Source organism: Cydia pomonella, chromosome 20 (assembly GCF_033807575.1).
Source record: "Cydia pomonella isolate Wapato2018A chromosome 20, ilCydPomo1, whole genome shotgun sequence".
NCBI classification, from domain to species: Eukaryota; Metazoa; Arthropoda; class Insecta; order Lepidoptera; family Tortricidae; genus Cydia; species Cydia pomonella.
Window position 1 is genome coordinate 2,625,632 of NC_084722.1, and position 22,365 is coordinate 2,647,996.

General features: G+C 38.1%; 2 protein-coding genes across 3 annotated transcripts in view; one reads left to right on the forward strand and one right to left on the reverse strand.

Annotated features, from left to right (window-relative positions):
* Window positions 1-11,417, reverse strand: part of LOC133528952 (GPI transamidase component PIG-S) — a 91,174-nt gene extending 79,757 nt beyond the window's left edge. The window contains exons 1-2 of the mRNA XM_061866475.1: window positions 11,357-11,417; window positions 11,181-11,308 (exon numbers count right to left, since the gene is read on the reverse strand). Coding sequence (XP_061722459.1) covers window positions 11,181-11,211 — 31 coding nt within the window. The 5' untranslated portion in view covers window positions 11,212-11,308; window positions 11,357-11,417. The remainder of the gene's footprint in view (window positions 1-11,180; window positions 11,309-11,356) is intronic.
* The window catches only part of LOC133528947 (protein I'm not dead yet), a 75,991-nt gene that overhangs the window by 34,715 nt on the left and 18,911 nt on the right, over window positions 1-22,365 (forward strand). Inside the window, exons 2-4 of one of the 2 annotated variants that reach the window (XM_061866465.1) lie at window positions 13,805-13,950; window positions 16,651-16,798; window positions 20,250-20,515. In XM_061866465.1, the coding sequence (XP_061722449.1) occupies window positions 13,886-13,950; window positions 16,651-16,798; window positions 20,250-20,515 (479 nt within the window). In that variant the 5' untranslated portion in view covers window positions 13,805-13,885. The remainder of the gene's footprint in view (window positions 1-13,804; window positions 13,951-16,650; window positions 16,799-20,249; window positions 20,516-22,365) is intronic. The other variant, XM_061866466.1, reaches the window with a different exon arrangement.

A 22,365-nucleotide genomic window follows, 5' to 3' on the forward strand; every position in this document is an offset into this window, starting at 1 on the left:
TGGCGTTTGTTTTGTGGCGCTTTGTTTTTTTTTTTAATAGTGTGTGCAAGAATATCTACTGTTGACAAAATGTACTAAAATAAACAGTCATAAAAAGTCTAGCTATGTGTGAGAGGTTTTTAGTCTGATCTAGGTTTTCGATACTTTTACATCCAGTAAACGAAAGCCGACTTTATCTACTGCAACAAAAAACTAACAAGTAATAAAATGACCATAATGTTTAGACATACGATCAACTAACTAATACTTACAGGTTGTCTGGAAGAGATCGCTCTTTAGCGATAAGACCGCCTGTTGTCTGCCTCTACATTTAATCAATTGTTTATTTTCTTATATCTTTGTACTGAGGTGTGCCAATAAAGAGTATTCTATCTATCTATCTCACATAGAACCCGACTCATAAATTGTAAATTAGGCAGTCTGAAGACTAGACTTGGATGCTACTTATGTAAAACTCAAAAATTATTGAAACAAAACATTAACACAATTTACACTTTATTAAGTATATCGTATAACCAGACTCAAACCGGGAAATCGTGAGATAACACTTAAAACTGAAGTTTCGTTGCATGTTTATTATATTTTCATTCGATCACGACAACTGGTAAAGTTTTGCAACCGCGGCGTAAAATATTGTGGTCAACAATTTCCTCGGGGAATGAATCTCGAACATTTTCTCGAGATCTCGCGGGATGGACATATGCACATTGCATTCCCTAGTTATCACTCTTTGACTAGCCTAGCACATCACTATATCGCGGATTAATATGGCAATACTATTTTTATAGTTTACAACTTTTAGCGTGTGTAAACAAAACATTCCTTTAAAGTTTAAAGTAAATAGAATCTTTAAAAACTACGTTCCCTACCCATTCACAATTCACAACACCGTAAAACAAACAACAAGACATGAACATAGTAATCGTAAAACTATGCCCGAAAAACTTACGACAACTCTACTGCTCTTAACATATGATTTACAATCGCTTGATTTAAACTGGATTTTCACGGCATTTTATAACAATACGGAACCAATGAAGCGTGCTAAATGAGTAACTGAACTTTGCAAACTTACGTTTACCGCCGGAGAACCGTAGATTTAGTAACAAAATATACTGAGTTCAAGAACTTTCCAACTGTAAATTATAGATTTGAACTTACGATTATACCAGCTGATGTGATTATTTACGCAGTAGTAGTTTTTTGTAAAACTATGTTACCTGCGACCTTGAATCACCGATACCGATATGCCTAAGATATTTTTTTTTTGTATTCAGATAATCTTATAATGGTTGCAATTGTTCAAAACTTCAGTCGAGACCTCGAGATGAATGAATGAAAAATATTCTTGCATTCAATGGACATGACAAGAAGCGTTCTAAGGAAGTTGTAAATGGGGTTTATTTTTCATATCGTCTTTATAATAAACGTTTTTTTTAAGTGATGACATTCACTAGTTAAATAGTTTTCCGAGTTACTCTTAGTCCTAAATCATTGATCATTTAGCGTTTCAGAGTAAAATCTGTTTTTATCCCAGATAATTATATTAATGTTCGATGGCGTAGTCTACCAGGTAACCTATTTCTTTTATTCATCACTAACTCCTCCGGAGTTCCAGGCATACATAGGCTACGGAGACTGCTTACCATTAGGCTGGCCGTATGCTTATTTGCAAATGACGTAGTATAAAACAAAAAAAAGCTGTCAGATTGGATGTACATTAAGTACCTTTAACAATTAAAACATCTAGCCATCTAGTGGCATGAAATCTATCCAAAAACCTCTTAGACGGACTCTTCGATTAAAAAACAATCCACTCAAATCAGTTCATCCTTAGCCCTCTTATTCCGTCGGGATTAAAAAAACGGGGTTTTAAAATCTTTAAATTGTGGGTCTAAACATCTTCCTCCGTGAATGTGTTTGCCATGTTATAAGTTATTGAAGAACCTGTATAAGTATATCAAAGCAAACCTGTTGAACCTGAGTAAATATGGCAAATATGGCCACTTACAAAACTAAATAAAGCCTCGTGCCTGGTGTCTAAACAAAACTTTGTACCCTATATGTGTATGTGCGTCATTGTGTACAGAATAAACGAGGGATCCGTATTACATCTACGCCGTCTTGCATAATATATGCGATATCATTTACTTGCATATCACAAAGCTGAAATGAAAATAGATTAGGAAAATATACGGTGAAAAGGTACAGTCACGTACTCATATTGTTAGGCCATTTATGTGTTGGGTCTAGAGTTTTCTCCAACAACACCCCTACTCCTATAACCTAGTCTATCGATTCGATTTTGTCCTTTTAAAAGGAACTCGGGTCTAACCCCCTTATTCATACCAATACGACGGAAAGGGACAAACGATTATTAGCGGCTTGTTAACTTTAGTAGACGTTTATGAATAAGGGGGTAAGGCTTTAAGTTAAGTCTGCGCAAATCAATCTATCCACAATTGATTTACTACTCCATATCCTCTCATTCCAAAACCGTTGTTTACAGAATAGTTTGACGTAAATCGTTCAAAACTTAGTGACGTCAAGCCGCGCCTCCTCTATAAATACGTTCCAGAGTTATGTAATACGTTCCTCTTCGGATCACCTTGGACTTCGGTTGATGTGTGTTTTTCTGGTGTATGGTTGCCAAGGTAGGCCTGTGGGCTTAATGCGAGGTATTTTAACGTATAAATTTGAACTAAATCTAATGTTTACCATGATTAATCAAAGATGGAAAACGATTGACGACAATTATGAATAAGGAGTGAAAACTCGCGATAAAGAAGCATGCAGCGCCCAAAAATTATGCATTTGACATTTTGAAAGACGTCCGTCTACACTAGCGCCCCTAGCGGCGACATCAATCTCTTGCATATTGAGCAACAGAGATAGTATAGAATACGAAATTATGAAGCGTTTATTATTTCATAAGCTTTTGACACATGATACCTGTTAAATAGTAAATTTCGGGCCTTCATAAGTTGCTTTTCTTTCCACGTCCTGCAATGTCGTCGCTTTAACTTCCCCCGCGCTTTGTGTGGTAGGGCACAGCACAGCGGATGTCATTCCAGATCTACAGCAGAGCCCAACTGGGGACGTACCGAAAACCGCAGCCAAATAACATTAGACCCTACTCAGTGTTGTGTTCCTGCCGGTGAGTAAGGTTGCCAGAGCTCATCGAGTGTGCGGAGTGTTAGGGTCGGGAACGCGCATGTAACTCCCCTTGAGTTGCAGACATCCATAGACTACGGAGACTGCTTACAGTCAGGCGGACCGTCGGCTTGTTTGCCACTGACGTAATATAAAAAAAATACTTATGGTAACAATTTCACGGCACAAGTCATCTTATATATTGTTTTACGTCACACTTTATCCACTCTATTGTATGCTAAGTGGCTAGTCCTGATTGATGTTGTCTTGAGAATAAAATGACACTATGTTTAAATGTTTTTATGAACTTAAGTCCTTTTACAGATCATGCATGGAAATTATACTTGTGTGGTATAGTCAACTTATACGTACCTAGACTTCTTTGATTTATTTATTATTATTATTTAATAAGCAGGCAGGCAGTTTGACAATTAATATGACCTGTATCCACCTTACACCTACCTTACCACATACCTACCTACCTTGTACCTTATTACATTGAGTTAAAGTTGAAAAATGTTTAGATATTTTTGCCATGAACAAACACAAGAATAGTCAGCATATATGTATGTTAATTATAATTATGTATGCTGGCTTGAACAGTCCTGTTTGCTATGATACATGTCATACTGGAAGTCTGTTCACAGTGTTTTTTAAACAAACTCCATTAACTTAGGGGTGGCTAAGTACATTTATAGTACGGTCAAATTAACTCAAATTTCACTAAAGTCAGGAACTAATTCTAAGGACTAATAAAATCACTACGGATTGTTTTGTATGGGCTAAAAATCGAACTTTATACAATCGTTACTAAATTCACCCCCCCGGAAAGGGGTGAAATCGGCTGAAAATAATGTAATGCTTGTAACTAAGAAGAGAAAAAAGGTGTACTCGGTGCAATTTGGCGTACGTTTTACAACACTTATATCTAAATTCGCACGTGTTATTTATGTTAGTTTAAGCTACGGAACAGGTAAAAAAAAACAACATACAAAAAAATCTATTTTGGCCATTGCGGGTCTGGGGAAAGTAATGTACTCGGTGCAAATTGAGTAAATAATTAGAAAAAATATCTAAATCCAATGTCAAATTCGCACCAGGGTGCGACACCCGGAAAGTAGTTTTTCATGTTTAACTGTCCTTGTACTTCGGGGGAAATTTTAATACTATTGGAAATTGATGCAATCATATTCATTTGATTTTATTTACATTCGCACCCCATAAAAAATTGGCATTTTTATACGGAACATGCAGTTTTGTAATCAAGTACCAAAAACGTAGAGCAATAAATACACAGAAGCGACAAGCGCGTGATTAGTGGCAAGAGAAGGAACGCGCGTAGATGCACCGACGAAGCACGGCTCTTGAGGCACGAGTAGTGGCATGTACCTACTGCAAAAATAGTATGATTTTTTTTTTCTTTTATACTACGTCGGTGGCAAACAAGCATACGGCCCGCCTGATGGTAAGCAGTATCCGTAGCCTATGTACGCCTGCAACTCCAGAGGAGTTACATGCGCGTTGCGTATGCTAACCCCCTCCCGCCCCTCGTTGAGCTCTGGCAACCTTACTCACCGGCAGGAACACAACACTATGAGTAGGGTCTAGTGTTATTTGGCTGCGATTTTCTGTAAGGTGGAGGTACTTCCCCAGTTGGGCTCTGCTCTAGATCTGGAATGACATCCGCTGTGCTGTGCCCTACCACACAGAGCGAGATGACATTTACAATGCCCATACCTCTCGTAAAAGGTTTCTGAGTATGCAGACAGACAGTCAACAAATTAAATACAGGTACACTCAATGTTTGTTAAATTCGAAAAATCGCGTTTTTCCATAGACTTACGAAAACGTTAGACTACTTAGTTCACTCAGTGATTGTTTAAAACAATAGTTCCGTTTTAATGCCAGAAGAAAGATTTATGCTCGGTGCCCGTCAAAAGTATCAAACAAACTGTCTCGGAACAATCGCTGCGCGTAGGGTTTGAGATCCGGATATTCGAAATATCCGGATATCCGTCAACTATAAGATCCGGATCTAGCGGGTCATAAGATCCGGATATTACGGATCCGTTAAATATGGTTATTGACCTATATAACCGAAACAATTTTCTAATGAAATTTATGAATAATTTTGTCATTTAAATATCTACTTTTAATTTTGATAATAAAATTTCAGTAATATTACAATAATTTTAAAACTTATTAAATAAAAAAATACAATCATTAAAATACTTAAGGACTAACAAATAAACTTAACTATAAATAAAACTAAACTTAAACTAACCTCTAAAAAAAAACTAGTAAAACAACCCACCCCGCGTCGCTCCCGACGCAAAGGTGCCCATCACGCTTGCTGCGTTTCCGCGTTGAACCGCGATGGACAACCTTTGCGCTAGGAACGACCCGGAGCGGGGGTCGAGACCTCTTTCCTGCAAGCGCCGCTCCAGTTCCCCAAGAAAAGATTTCGCCTCCGCGCACCAGCACCCTGACATCTCCACGGCAAGGGGAACAAACAAGTAGCTTGCCAGCCCCGAGTACTTGTCCCTCTTTAGGGACGCCGCCTGCTCAGCAGCAGCTCCCGCCGATCGCACGGTGCGGCCAAGGTGGGTGGCGGCGAACGTACTGACGCAGGTGGCATCCCACAAAAGGCACTTGCCCCTCTCCCACGGCACCAGGGTCAAACCATCCGGTCTTTTACCATCCGACCGACTCAGGCCCGGCGGCTCCAGCACACACGGGACATTGGCTGACACCAGTGCCCTTCGAATAATATCGTTTAACGCGTGGTGCCGTGGGAACCTCCCCGCGCAGCGGCGACAGCTCAAGGCATGGTGCCCGTTGCTCTCCACCATAGACCCGCAGATGCATAGATGTGGTTCACAAACATCGCAGCCCAGGCGAAGAGCAACGGCCACCCGCAACGAGTCGTTGTCGAGCAGGGTGCCAAAGTTAGGGGAGGGGAGGGCGTGTAGCCAAGCCCCCGATTCCGGCACCGAAGCAGCGTTTAACCTGGCTCTATCAGCACCAGAAGCGTTATTTAAAAGACTGGCAAATAGACGCTTAATGCCGAAAAAAAAAAAAATCAATATAGTATTTTCATATATTTAAGCAATTCAAATACTAACAGCACATCAATTTTGATAAGTACATCATGTCACGCAGTAACTTTATATGTTGCTTAATGCAAACATTAGATCATTGGATATCCTGATGACTTGGGGCTATAGGCTCAAAACAAAAGCGACCTGGAGGCCAAGGCTAGGATAGTAGAGTAGGAAGGAGAGAAAATTGGTCTGATAATCAACCACTAGAATAACTCCAAATGAATAGGGCTAAGATGGTCGGCTCTTTATCATTTGTCATGAAGGGCATAGTGACAAGTTATAAAAATATAACCATGCTGCCATCGCAGATCGAAAAGAAAAGACCTACCTAAAGTAATCGGGAAGAGGAGATAGATGTTCGAATCCAAAATGCCCTAAGATGCTCAGCAGCGCTTCACCGAGTTCTAGTATCCAAGCTGATCAGTAGACTGTCTATGATTCAAGTCTATAAGACAATAATTAGATTTTGATGAATGGCATCGGTAAGTATTACACTTGGACTCTGAATCAGAAAAAAAAAGAACAAGTTCTTAGTTAAGAAGACGAAATTCTGGCGGAATATTCTGGGACCTATCAGAGATGAAGATAGAGAAGATGAAAGCGTAGGAAAAATAGGGAGCTAGAGTAGCTAGTTGCGGCACCCAATATAATTAACGAGATTATAGCCGCACGACTTCGCAGACTTGGTCACTTGGAGTGGATGGGAGAGAATAGGGCTGTGAGAAGATAGAAGCGATGTAGCCCTAAAACGCCCTCGGAGTATCCAACTAGCGTGGAGTGGTGCAGAATAGAGCAGAGTGACGTTGTACTTGTGTCAAAGGCCAAGATTCTTTTTGGGTCACTGATTTAATTTAATTTATTTATTTAAGAAACAAACAGTCTTTTATAGTTATATATAGCACAGGAACTTTTCTTAAAACTAGACTTACAGTTTCCTTAATGAAAATATTTTAACATCATGCTTATTAAGTAGTTTCTACATAGTAAAACAGAGCTAGTTGTGCGCGCAAAAACAAAAAACAAACAAAGGAAAAGAAAAATTATGAGAATAAAAACATAAGAGCATTATAACAACCTTATGGTATTGTTTACAAACTGAAATCTCAAGGATTTATTATCTATTATTTAATAAAGAAATTATAAAAAGCAGTAACATCTAATACTGAGATTATTTCTTTATAGCGCCAATCTAAACATTTGGGTTATGAATTATTACACTGCATAGATAGTGTTTTAAATCTATTAAGTTTCTCACAGAAAATATCAAGGCTTAGAAATTTTTGTTGTACAACCTGCACGCCCTTCTAACAAAACTATTTCTTGCGTAAGCAGTCCGACTACGGGGGATGTAAAAGAGGGGTTTTTTCCTGCAAGAACGTTCACAACGTCGAGGGACTCTGAAGGAAAGTGAATGTAGTAAAAACGGAGCATCAATAATATTATTAATAATTTTGATCCAGTGAAGTAAGTATTGCTTCCATAGTTAGTATTTCATGACGAATGAACACGAGGTGAGGCATTGGATGTATTTCCAACTAAATATGCACCAGCTAATCCAGATATAAACCCTCCTTATTAAGTACGGTTTTAGAGATAACATTATGTTAGCTGTTATAATAATCAAGTAATCATTTAAAATTGGTTGAGATAATATCATTGTATTAAAACATAGTTAAAAACGTTATTTCTGTGTTATCTAAATCCGTTTATTCGGATATTTATTTTGGTGGATATTCGAATAATTAGAATATCACAATATTCTAATTGCAAACCCTACATATACTTAGTAGTGACACCCAGTAGTGACACAAATAGGTAATGTAAATACTGCGAGGAGGATCTTGTTTAGGAAATAATCGGACAGACAGACGGACATGACGAATCTATAAGGGTTCCGTTTTTTGCCATTTGGCTACGGAACCCTAAAAACAGAGCGATCGAGTATATTCCTTCAACAGGATGCTCTCTTACAGCATATAAAAAGGGCTTAACAGACCCACATTGGGACCAATTTACCTGAAGAGCGACCCACAAATGCTAGATTCTTGCAACTAGGCTTGGCGAAAGAAAAATGATGGACCAGCGTACACCTCTTTGTAGAAAACCCTTCCTGATGCTAGTCTCAGCTGCAAGGAGCTATTGTCTTGCAAGTGCAAAGAACGCTGTACAGGGTGTGGGTGAGTAAAACACGGATTTAAATACACTATGCTTTGCGCATGCGAAGGTGCATGCTCTGGGATAAAATAATACGTAAAAAAAAATTTTTGTTTAATTAGTGTGTAACTTTAATTAGCTAGATCCGGAGTAAATTACAACAAAACGATCTCAGTATTCTTAATTTTGATAATAATACTTTTATCGAAAATATTACTTTACTATAAATATCGTTCAGCAAGTTACCTTTACTTAAACATCATTTGCCTTGCAAATTGTATTGAAACAGCCATCCGACTCTTGGTGGTGTCATCCGGTATGGAACAAAAATAGTGTAATTTGCTTGTTTTTAAACCGATTTTCGAAATTTTTATGGAATTTAATAGCTTATTAATGTAGCATTCATATCTTGATACAATGTTTTCCTGTAAAGTTACTAGTAAAGTTGATGAAAACAAAAAACGGATTTTTTTTCGGGAAAATTTAAATAAAACTTAAAATTTCTCGCAAACTATGGTACTTACAAGGTCAAATGTATAAACGATATTGTAGCGCATTTAATTTTGCTTTTTATGACACCCCACACAAGCTTACATGTGATATACTTTCTGTGGTATACGCAATATTCTGAACACGGCACCGGCCATTTTGATGACGTCATAACTGGTGACTTAACCACGTTAGAAACTGTCTCCCGATGGTTTTTTTGTCAAAATAACATGCTTAACAACATACTAAAATATGGTGCTGGTTTCATCAAAGGCACTTTTGGGCCCTATATGACCCTAAGGGAAGCGCCTTCATACCTACTCGTATATCATTTTTTTATACAATCAAACACATTTGAATAAGTAGTCGATAAAGCGGTCAAACACCGATAGATTATTAATTGTTGTAACAAACTTGCATTTCATTTTTGGTCGCACTTTTGAAGTTTGACAGTCGTTCTTGATATCCTATTTCTATGTATCCGGATCCGAAAAATTGTCGGATATTGCAAACCCTAGCTGCGCGCTGCGCTATCTCCCCGCCCCGCGCGCCCCGCGCCACGTGCTGCCAACCACCTTCGCTTGCAGTTCGTTGCGATTAATTCTATTTACTTTTTGACAAACTTCCGGTGAAAAAAATCTATTTTTTATTTAGTGCAAATGTAGTGTCTTTAGATAAGTACCGTTTTTAAAATTTTCACGTCTCTCTTAATTTCCCCCGAAGCACAATGTACAAAATAATTAAAAATACATGTTCCATAATTTGCCCAGGCGTGCAAAGTTAACTGAATGTTTATAATGCTTTAAAAAGCTTAACTTGAGATTGCACCAACCGACTGACTTATCCTCGAGCCGCAATCGAAAAAAAAAATTTTTTTAGGGTATCATACATTGCACATCTTTTTAATTAAGATGTACTATGCACCAAGGTGTTCTCTATACACTACTTAGCTTGAACCCAATAGCTTTTAATTTACTCCAAAATTACGGCACTTTATAGTTTATACCTAAAATTTAACGGTCTTCCGTACATAATAGAAACGGTGCAACTCGGGGGAAATAATCTAGTTGCGCCATCTAACGAATCCAAAAAAAGCACGACTACACGACTTACTTCCATACTTTTTGTTAACTTGACTATACTATTAAGGAAATTGAAAGGCATAGTATTTTTTTTTTACACCAGGTCTACAACTCACAAAGCCTCTGATGTAGTAGGTTGTAATGACATAGAGCAACAGTTGGCAAATTAGAGCCCTTCATAGTAGAAATAACCAATTTTAGCAATCTCAAAGAGCCACAAATATCTTCAGTGGTCCTTTAACCTTTCTTATGTGTGCACAGTGGCAGATTTATCCTAAGTCCAAGTAAGCCTGGGCTTAGAGCGGCGAGATATTAGGGGTGGCACTCTTCAGTCGACCTCTATGGTTGGTGCTGAGAACGGGGCCTGGAGCCTGGAGCCTGGAGCTTAGGGCGGCAGACACTGCAAATCCACCACTGTGTGTGTAGTGGACAATCGTAGGTTCAAACCTTGATTGTGCTGAAAATTATAGTCTAAAAAATGAAAAAAAAAATGACTAAGTATTTTATTTATTTATTTCATATACAGGCAGGCAGTTTGACAACTGATGTGACCTGTATCCAATATTCATAAAGATAGTTATCATGAACGAGTAGTAGATGTAATATGCTTGTCTAATTTATTTTTAAACTGGTTCACATTTTGTGCTGATACCACATCTTCTGGGAGTAGTATTTGGTCAGGATCCTTTTCTTTCTTTTGTTTTTATCTATTTTTTTTTTAAGAATGGATGCGTTTCATTCATAGACATGATGAGACTACAAAGAGAGTGAGCCTTAAGGTTCTAGAATTTAGCGGGCTTACAGTCAGGCCTAGCTCTGCACAGCATTCTCAAGTTTAATGACCTCTTTAGATAGACATTCATTACGTTTTGTTATGTCTAGTGGCATTAACCTTCGAGTCAAATAATAACTTATGATAATAACGCCTAGTTTTATGCAGTTTTTAGGGACCTGTATGTTCGTAGATAACGGGTTTTATTTGTTATTAAACTTCTTAACGCAATATCGCCCATCGGGCTTGTACCGGACTTAACATAACCTAGAAATATGACTACTGAGACTTTTGTACTGAAGAAGATCCGTGTACAATAACCGCTCTGGCTAAAAAGTGTATTCACTGAAATCGCTATACGTAAATAAACCGGCATTGAGGTAAAAAGATGTAACAAAATGAAAATATGTCAAATAAGTGACTTACCTTCCGCGTCGGACTTAATTTGTTTCCCCATAGCATTGACACTTAATAAAACACTATTTTTTATACTGCACTGTATTTAAAGCTCCGTAAGTAGCGTTAAAATAACAAGAAATTATATTGTTTTCATTATACCACCAATAAACCAAATAAAATAACCAATAAAATAAATAAATAAAATCAATTTTCCTCAATTGTCACTTAGATTTGACGTTTACGTTTGTGTGTAAAGTTGTGGCACTACTGCGTGAGTCTAGTGGGGACTGCTATTGCCCCTACGGTTTGAAATTCATTTCGTAATATTTATAATTACTGAAATAAAGTAGTCATATTACAGATTACGATTGATACTTTGCGCGTCATGTCTTTATGTGTGTTAATTAATTTTAATATAACCATATATAAAGCAAAACCATATACGTTTTGATAATCATATACAATTCAAGCTAACTTTATGAACAGCCACGCATATAGCGTTTCGTTTATGCAGTATGAAATATATACTCTGGCAAACCCACATTGTCAATAGAAAAAAAGCGCGAAATTTAAATTTTGAATTGAAGACCGTCCCCTCGTGCATTCATTATTCAAATTTGCCAACTTTTTCCACTGACGGAAATGGCTTGCGAAACTATATTATTCATTTTATATTTTTACGTCAGTATTTTACATATTGTTGCCTTCGCTAGTTTTAAAAATAAATATATTTGGTATGCCCTCTCACAATGCACAAAACGTATTGCAGATTGCCAACATAACAAACAAGCGTATTTTTTTTTGTTATTTTTGACATGCTTTTGACAGATAAAAATATACCATGCCTGAATATGAAGTTGTGATTACATACGTCAGGCTGACGCAACTAGGAACAAAATAAGTTTTGTATGGAACTTGTTTCGCAAATCTTTGCCAACGAAGAAAAATAAAACGTCAGTGCTATTTATTCTGTCAAGTTTACATCAAGTCAACTGTCAGCCTAATTGTTTTGTTTGTTATGAAGGCTTCAATGTTTTGTTCGGGTATTTCGTGCAATTTCTTTATTATTTAGTGAAAATATCGAAAATAGTGAACCGTGATCAGAGTAAAGAACGAGTTTGTTACAATGCCACCGAGAAAACGGTTTACTAAGTGTGAAATATGTGGCAAGCGAGCCACTCAAGAAAATCACGAAAAAAGGGATTTTATGGCGAAATTTCCCTTGGATGAAGACCGGTACGTATTGCTTTAGATACTTTTGACCTTATTTTGGTGCAGCAAGCTTTAAACACATCGAAAATTTGATATTTGATATTATTTTTAGTTGTGAACTAGGGATGTACTAAAACTATCGATAATTGTATGTTTATTTGTATATCAGTGTAAGTAATTAAATAAAATATGTGAAATTTCCTGAGAAATTGCATGCAATATGACACAAAATTAATTCGTCGAAGATTTTCAGTGGAAAATTATCTATCATCTATTTGATTTGATTTATAGATGCATATTAGCGCTAAATAATCAGTTGATCATCTCATTAGCAAACACTTGGAATATAAACTGTACATAACCAAGGCTGTATGTTTTCAGATGCAGGCAGTGGGTTAAATTTGTTGTGAACGAAGACCTGATACATCTTCCCATAGAAAAGTTACATTTATTGAAACATGTATCTGCAGATCATTTTGAAAATAGTACTTTTAATAAAAAAAAATAAAAAAAAAATAGTGAAGGATTTTATAATTACAATCTGAGTGTAACGAGGTATTCTAAAATAGAATCCTAGCGTAGTGAGGGATTCAAGTGTTAACGCCTATGGGTGGTATTCCACCTATGCAATTTCTTTGTCCAATGTGTATTGCGTCTCACATTTTGATTAATGACAGAGTGAGACGCAATGACATTGAACCAAGAAATTGGATAGGTGGAATAAAATATTTTTGCTACCACGTGATAAATTTACATACTGCTTTTCACATCACCTATGAGGAAATTATTATGGTACAAATAAATAAATAAATTTAATTAATGGTAATTAAATTAAATAATTTAACCTAAGAAGTATGCAAAAAGAGGAAAAAAGTGATCTCTCCTAGTAGGGAAAAAAAGTGCTACTTTGATCCTTCCTAGTGGTGAAGAACAACAAGGTCTTCTAAAAAAAATCGAGTCCACATTAAGCTCGACCACGTATTAGTCCACTCATAGAACAATCCTCTATATAACATACAACTTAAATGTGGACTCGATCCTAACTTGATTTCGAGTACAAAATTTGTAGACAAGAGTCTATATTTCAACCCTCCCCATTTTATCGATATCGATAAGAAACGCAAGCGTGTAGCGTACTACACTATTTAAATTGCTTATGTTGGTACTATGGTTCTTTGACAGTTCTTTGTCGTACATTTTGGTAATGATTTGCGAAACAAAGGGATTCCACTCGCTAGTATGGAAGTCCCGTCTCTTAAAACGTAGTGATTATATGCTCTTTGACATACGTTTTATTTGAATATTTGCGACAAGTTATTGCTTGTTCGCACAAATTCGGACTATTTGTTTAAAAATGTAATGAAAGTCCACAATAGGATTTGGTCTACTAAAGTGGTCGTTCTATTAATTTAATTGCCTTCACTTTTCTTTCTTTTCAGATGTTTGTGGGAATGTAATCGAAGATATTTCTACGTGTTTTCTAAATTAATACTTCTCATCGGATAACTAAAGCCGCAAAAATGTCCAACGGTAACGCAGGAGACACCACGAATCACGTGGAAAACGGCATCAATGATGAAATCCGGTAAGTGGAACTCTCCTAAAAAATTACCCATAAATCTCTTAATCTAAGTTACATTTGAGATTTTTTCACAGGGAATTTTTACAAATAATGGTAAATAGGTATATTAAGCGCATCATTCTGTAATAAATTTGGCTATAAATATACCTATCATTTATTAGGTGTTATACATACATGAATTATTCAATTACCTCATAGAAAAGTATAAATATATTTTTATGCGCAAAGTACTTTAATAATTCTTAAAAATACCTATAATTCTATTTTTGGACAGGAAAAAATACTACACATATTTTTGAAGCATATGGCAGCAATTCCTGTGTGTGAATTCAGTGCAATGTGAAGCATTTTTACATTGCAACTTTATTGCAAACCAAATACTAAATGCTTGGAACAAATTACCCTCAGAAGTTGTGAAGTCTTGTAGTGTGAATCAATTTAAAAACAATCTTGGTACTCTATTGAAATAGTGAAATCATGCTAAGTGAACTTTGATGTAGACGTACCACCATCAGCTGCCTGTCTAAAACTAGATAATTATAATTAAAATTTTTGTTATGTGAAATATTGTAAACCTGCTAATTACTAACAAAACCTATAAAAATAATTCCTAAGCATGGTGTTCCTGTTCTTGGTCCAATGTGCATTGCGTCTCAATCTCTCATTAAGCAAAATGTGAGAAGCAAATACACATTGGACCGAGAAATTGGACAGATGGATTACCACCCTTAGCAACAATAAAAAGACCATCTCAGTATTTTTTCTTTATCAAGCATCCAAAGCATGCTCTCATAATATTTTCATTTATGCATGCAGTTTTAAATTTCAATATACACACATATTATGTCTTCTTGTAACCCTTGGTGACTTCGAGCGACAACATGTCAGAAGCAAACCATACAAATCATTCTGCCATTTTTTGTGGGAAGGAAACATGCACACAGTTGCACTTCTGACTTACTACATACAAAATTGTATCTGTGATATTGACAAAATACTTAAAAAATTACATATGTCAAAGAGAAATCTTGCACACCTCGATTTCTACCACTGCGCTACCGTCCAGTTGGGCATGTGCTACTGCAGAGGGGTGTGAATGCCGACTCCCTTTTGGTGTTGCTCGAAGCTTTGCGAAGTTTATGAACACCCAACAAGGAGGTCATTACATTTATTACGAAAAAAGTTGTGACATAGAATACTTTACTACCTATAAATTACATGACTTTGATATACAAAAAAAAAATTACGTAAATTAATTAAGTATTCATTTATAAAAAAATAATAAAAAAATTATGTACCATTTAATATTTATGTTGGCACTCTGCTCAGTTCAACTCATTCAAATCAATTTTAATATGTATAATAAACTTTTAGAAGAATCAGATGAATTATTAAAAAAAAAAAACAAACCTTTTATTCTCTTTGCTGACTCAATATTTCATCAGCGGGAAGTAAGAGTTTAAACCTTTTACTCCTTTGACCGCTAAAGAGCTCAAGACACGTGTCAGACACGTGGCTACAGCCCAATATCAATGCTCATTCATTCCGACAAGGTTCAGAATGACACACCGCACGATTTACGGTTCCCCAGCAGCTTAGTTATAAATAATAAATAAATAAATAAATATTATAGGACATTATTACACAAATTGACTAAGTCTCACAGTAAGCTCAATAAGGCTTGTGTTGAGGGTATTTAGACACCGATATATATAATATATAAATATTTATAAATACTTAAATACATAGAAAACACCCATGACTCAGGAACAAATATCCATGCTCATCACACGAATAAATGCCCTTACCAGGATTTGAACCCGGGACCATGAGCTTCGTAGGCAGGGTCACTACCCACTAGACCAAACCGGTCGTCTAGTTCTCCATACAAACTAGTTACCAAAGCTCGGAACTGGTTTATAAAATACCGATAAATACCGTTTTATTTCGGTTTTCCTCGTAACTTTTATAAGAATGCGAACGGATTAATAACATAAAACCTAAAAAAAACCGGTTTATTCAACGAGTGACGAAACGGCCAACCGGCCGGGTGGTGTGCCACGTAAACATACACCGACATAGGAAGAAACCGGTTTTTATTGCTCTAAACCGGTTAATTTGACAAGAACTGTTCTCGTATAAACCAGTTTAAAAATAACGTTATTTCGAGCCAAAACCGAAATTTAAAGGCTTTGCGCCAAATATATGATAACGGTTTAGAAATTTAACGCGTTTCCGTGCCTTGCTAGTTACACTCTAGTTTTGAAATGACTAGCTAGATTGCTCGGAAACTTTGTATCTACAATAGGATAAGGTATATCTAGTCCTGTAATTAGTTTATGTAGCTTCAGATATCATAGTTAAAAAAATTACAGTGAATTTAAGCTTTTCATACAAAACATTTTTTTGTTCTATTTTTTTTTATAAATTGTAGCTATGTAAACTAATTACAGGACTAGATATACCTCATGGCATTGTATGTGCTAAGTCTCATTACAATCCAACATATAGTTTTAAAATGAGAACGAAAGTCCGTTTGTATGAGAATGTAAACTTTGGCTGAGCTTGCCGGGGACTCTTGAGCATTAAATATTAAATACTTAATTATCACCCAAAGACACTATTTCAGATTTCACTTCACCAGCACATTTTTTCAGTGTTAACAGCATGTGGCAGGTGTTATAATATTGTTTTCTTTTCCAGCGGCACCACCTACTTCTTTTCCAGACCAAGATCGAGCGCGACGTTGAAGCAGAGGATACAGCTGTTCTTGTCGATCTATTGGAAGTCTCTGTTGATTGTGCTCACGCCTATTCTTCTGTTGCCGATACCCATTAGGAATAATGAGCCGGTAAGTGAAAAGTGAAAGTGAAACACTTTATTCTAGAACCTTTGGTAGGTCAGAAACTATCACAGGTTCTAACCCTACACAAGAAACTCGGCGTTACTGATTTTTTAAATAATTAAAATACTTATATATCTCCCCGAATACATATGCAACATTATATGAAATAAATTACAGTTTTCTGTAATAAATTATAATATACGCAGTTATTATATCTTCCTAAGTGGCCTGGCCTGGGTGGACGCTCGAGTTGGGCGTGCAGCGGGGCGGGGCGTGCGGCGTGCATGTTAAACAAACGCAAAAGTTTAGGGGCGGCCTTAGTGTAAGGCCTGAGTGGACGCTCTAGTTGGGCGTGCAGCAGGGCGCGGCGTGCGGCGTGCATCTTAAACAAATGCAAACTCATAGAAGTGACCTTAGTGCACGCTGCTCAAATCGCTTGTGGGCCTGAGTCAGGCCGTCGGGTAAGGGCGTCGCCAGCCGATGGCGCAGGGGGGGGCAAGTTGACTTTACCTACTACAATTCATACTTTTCTCATTCTCTATGAATGAGAAAAGTAGGTATGAATTGTAGGTAAAGTCGACAGCACATGAAACCTAAAAATAACCTGGCATCATACTCCAATGTTAGTTTTATGGTGATATTTGAGCGCTGTAAAACGATACGTGGTGATATTTGAAAAAAAAAGCGGCCAAGTGCGAGTCGGATTCGTCCATGAAGGGTTCCCTATCATTTATGACGTATTAAAAAAAACTACTTACTAGATCTCATTCAAACCAATTTGCGGTGGAAGTTTGCATGGTAATGTACATCATATTTTTTTTTTAATTTTATCATTCTCATCTTATTTTAGAAGTTACAGGGGGGAGACACACATTTTACCAGTTTGGAAGTCTCTCGCGCAAACTATTCAGTTCAGAAAAAAAATGATATTTGAAACTTCAATATCATTTTTGAAGACCTATCCATAGATATCAATGTTTGTTTTGTTTAAATTTTATGACGTTTTTGCCATTTGGCTACGGAACCCTAAAAAGCGCTGGTGGCCTAGGGGTACGAGCGTGCGACTTGCAATCCGGAGGTCGCGGATTCAAACCCCGGCTCGTACCAATGAGTTTTTCGGAACTTATGTACGAAATATCATTTAATATTTACCAGTCGCTTTTCGGTGACGGAAAACATCGTGAGGAAACCAGACTAATTCTACCAAGGCCTAGTTTACCCTCTGGGTTGAAAGATCAGATGGCAGTCGCTTTCGTAAAAACTAGTGCCTACGCCAAATCTTGAGATTAGTTGTCCCCAGCTCCCCAAGCGGGCCCCAGGCTCCCATGAGCCGTGGCAAAATGCCGGGACAATGCGAGGAAGATTTGAGCGTTGTAAAATAAAAAAAAAACAACGGGTACTCCGGAAGTGCCGGCAGAAGTGAAAACTTGAATAATAACGTTGCGCATTTTTGATATTTTGGAATGGTTAGGGAATAATTTTGCACGAATTGCTTTAATTATCAGTATAAAAGTACAATCATTTATGTGGTAAAAAACAATATTCATTTATTGCGCTGTCGTACACAAACATGACAATTTATATTACATTAAAAATTTAACACTTCAGAACTATTACAATTATTTAACTTAAAAATACACAACGTTAATATTTAAGTTGCGCCGGCGGTCTACTGGCTTCAATGACATTGTAACAGTTTTTCGATCAGGTCACGTGTCCGTCTTACGAATTTTCAATCTGACGAATCTGTCGGTCACGTCACCTGTCGCGAGTTTAACATTTTTTTCCCCATCACAAAAAGTGCCCAGCGCCGCTAAAGAAGTTTTCACTTCAAAAATGCTCAAAAACAAGCGTCACCAATTTGTATTTTTGCGTCCAGACCTCCATTTTATCGGTAATAATCAGTGGTTGAATTTGCCTGGGCCTGGGCCTGCCGCGACACCAAAATCATTAAGACTTAATTAGAGTGACAGAGAAAAATGGCTGCAATTAACGAACTTCGATTTTCGCGGTTATAGCCCTGATTAGATCGGACAATTTCATCAGATTGGCGAAAAATTGTCTTGTCTGGACACGGGTTCAAGGGCTAGTAAACTTGGGTGCGATCTTAAATAATACGAATTGCAAAACTAAACTTATCCAAAAATCGGCTAGCTTAAAAAGTCACAAAAATTGCCTCAAAATCGTAAGTCACGCACATGTCACACAAGAAGGCGAAAAGTCACGAAAAATGTGACTTTTGTGACCATCTGGCAACGCTGAGACAGACGCTAAAACAAAGGCGGCTGTGCGGGGGGCGCGGGCGCCGCGCGGTTACATGTTGCTTCCCCCCTCCCCCTCTCCGCTTCAACGATAGAGTAGACCAGGCGGAGCGTAGTTGAGCGTTGGGAATATTAGGAGTGGAATTGGTGAATTCATTCGAGTTTCGACGTACGGGAATGATTGTTCAAGGCTTGAACTTCAAGCAAATCAACTCAAAGACTTAGGACTTTGGTTGTATTATATTTGGCAACTTTTTTAGAATCTCTAGGGGGGGGGCAGCTGCCCCTCCCAGCCCCCCCTTGGCGACGCCCTTGGGCCTGACGCCACGCTGCACGCCCCGTCGAACGCTCCGCTTCGAGCGTCCACTCAGGCCTTACACTTAGTGCACACTGCTCACATCACTTGTGAGCGCGACGCCACGCTGCACGCCCCGTCGAACGCTCCGCTTCGAGCGTCCACTCAGGCCTTACACTTAGTGCACACTGCTCACATCACTTGTGAGCCCGACGCCACGCTGCACGCCCAACTCGAGCGTCCACCCAGGCCAGGCCACTTAGGAAGATATAATAACTGCGTATATTATAATTTATTACAGAAAACTGTAATTTATGAGCGTCCACTCAGGCCTTATACTAATGGCCTGTTTCACAAAGTCCAGGTAAAGTCCTGAATAACCTACTTACCACTTATCTGATGAATAAAGTCAGTGTTAGCGTTTCATAATCTTCAAATACGCTTAACTGGCAGATAAAGTGCTAAGTTTTTCAGAAAGTTTTATCTGGCAGTCAATAGATTTGTTAATTAGCTAACCAATACTTTACTTAGACATTGCGAAATAGGCCGTAAGGCTCCTATAGTACTTATTAAGTTCGATGAAATTTAAATCATGTTCAATTGGTACAGAGTTGCATTTGTTTTGTTTCGTTACATTTTAAGATAATACAAAATCAATTCTATTTGCCGCAATGAAGGTTCGAATTACACTGGCAAATAGACTTTATTCTTGTGTGCCTGGGCTTGATACCGGATTTTTATGCCACTCCAGAGGGAGACTAATGTACATATATAGCGATGTCCCATTCGCACACCAGAGCATGCGGATCCGCATCTACGGCGCATCAAGTAAATTCTTCCATAAACAATTATTAAGAAAATCTCTGTAAATAATCCTGTAAACTCCTATTTCTCATTTCAGGCTTTCAAATGCATGTACGTGGTCCTCATAATGGCGACCTATTGGGTCTTAGAACTCCTGCCTCTCCCCGTGACATCCATGCTGCCCATAGTCCTCTTCCCAACCATGGGCATCCTGGACTCAGACAAGACCTGTGCTGCATACATGAAGGAGACCAATATGATGTTCATGGGTGGTCTGATGATTGCTGCCGGAGTACAGCATTCGAAGTTACCGAGGAGAGTTGCGTTGTGGACTGTGCAAGTTGTCGGATGCTCTCATAGAAGGTAAGATCATCAAAAAAAAAATTCCGGTAGTCCCAGGACTCTCAGGATTATCTTTATCTTAGTGCGATCCCGGTTACATGGTAAGGACCATGTTGGCTGAACGTTAATTAGAATTGACCATTAACCATTACAAATTGAACCGTAAACTGTAACCGTCCGTTATGGTTTATTTCTGATTAACGTTCGGCCAACACTGGTAAGGACATACAACTTTTTTATTAACCTATTGACCGCCACAGTCGGCTCTGGCCGTCATCGGAAAGTCTTGTCAAGGACGCCAACGTCGGCTACAGCCGACAGCTTCGCCAATTGAATAGGAAATTTCGCGGAACTCCATAAAGTTCAGTTTCGCTTAAATAATCGCGTGTGCCTGGCGTCCGGGGCGCGGCATATTCCTTCGCCGTCTGGCGTTCAAGAGGCTAACCTATCCCAGTAATTAGCTTTGGTAACCTATCCCAGTAATTAGCTTTGGCATTGGTTTGACTTCCAAAGGGAGCGTGCGCGTTGGAGGGTCTGCCATCTTGTGGCCTGAATCGGAAACATAAACATATATGTTAACACTTCACGCCAAAGCAAGTGTTGCCATCTACCGTTCTCGTACGTTTTCTTGTGCATAGTAGGTTCTGCCATCTTGTGGGCTACATTGGAAGCATAAACTTCTCGTTGGATATTGGAAGCATAAACCAATAATATGACGACCGGTCTGGCCTAGTGGGTAGTGACCCTGCCTACGAAGCTGATGGTCCCGGGTTCAAATCCTGGTAAGGTCATGTATTCGTGTGATGAGCATGGATATTTGTTCCGAGTCATGGGTGTTTTCTATGTATTTAAGTATATATAAATATTTCTATATTATATATATATCGTTGTGTAAGTACCCTCAACACAAGCCTTATTGAGCTTACTGTGGGACTTTGTCAATTTGTGTAATAATGTCCTATAATATTTATTTATTAAAATATTTATGTAATATATATGTACGGATATTCATTACTTAAACACTATTCACAGCGATTACAATAGTGTAGGTACGTCAGCAGTAGATAGCTCAGTTGGAATACTACGCGGCAGACCGTACGGCGGGGTCGGCATATTATATAATAACAAACTAAAAGTAGTTTCGATAGACTGTGACTCGCCGAGACTCTGCGCTATAGAAATAAGTACCTCCGACGCCACCACTTTACTTATTATAACGGTCTATATGCCTACGGCTAGTGTTGATAACTTCCCGGAATACTGCGAATTATTAGGCAAAATACACTCCATAATTGAAGACCGATCCACGACCGACTGCTTAGTATTAGGGGATTTTAACGCGGACCCTGCGCACCGTTTTGGACACGAATTGGAGATGTTTTGTTCAGAATACAACCTCAAATACGTAGATAAACTTCTACTACCGCGAGACACATACTCATACGTCAGTGACGCGCATAACACTACGAGCTGGCTCGACCACTGCCTAGCGACTGAAAGTGTGTTCGAAGCGATAACTGCATTATCCATAGACCTAATTGTCGACTGGACTGACCACCGACCTATATACGTCGAGTTGAAGTTGGACTCCTTGACCTCAAGTAACAATGCACACAATATAAAACCACCCCATTGGAACTGGAAATCATGTACAGCAGCGCAAATTAAAAAATACGCGAGTGCGGTCGACAACGGTGTTTATCAATTAATGGCGCAAAAAATGGACATGGAAATACCAACCAATATTGATTATTGCTATAAAAAGATAGTGTCGATAATGCAAAACGGATCTCGAGTGGCTTCAAACAAACGTAAGAATACGCTCAAGAAGAAAAACATGTCAATTCCGGGTTGGAGTAAATATGTAGCAG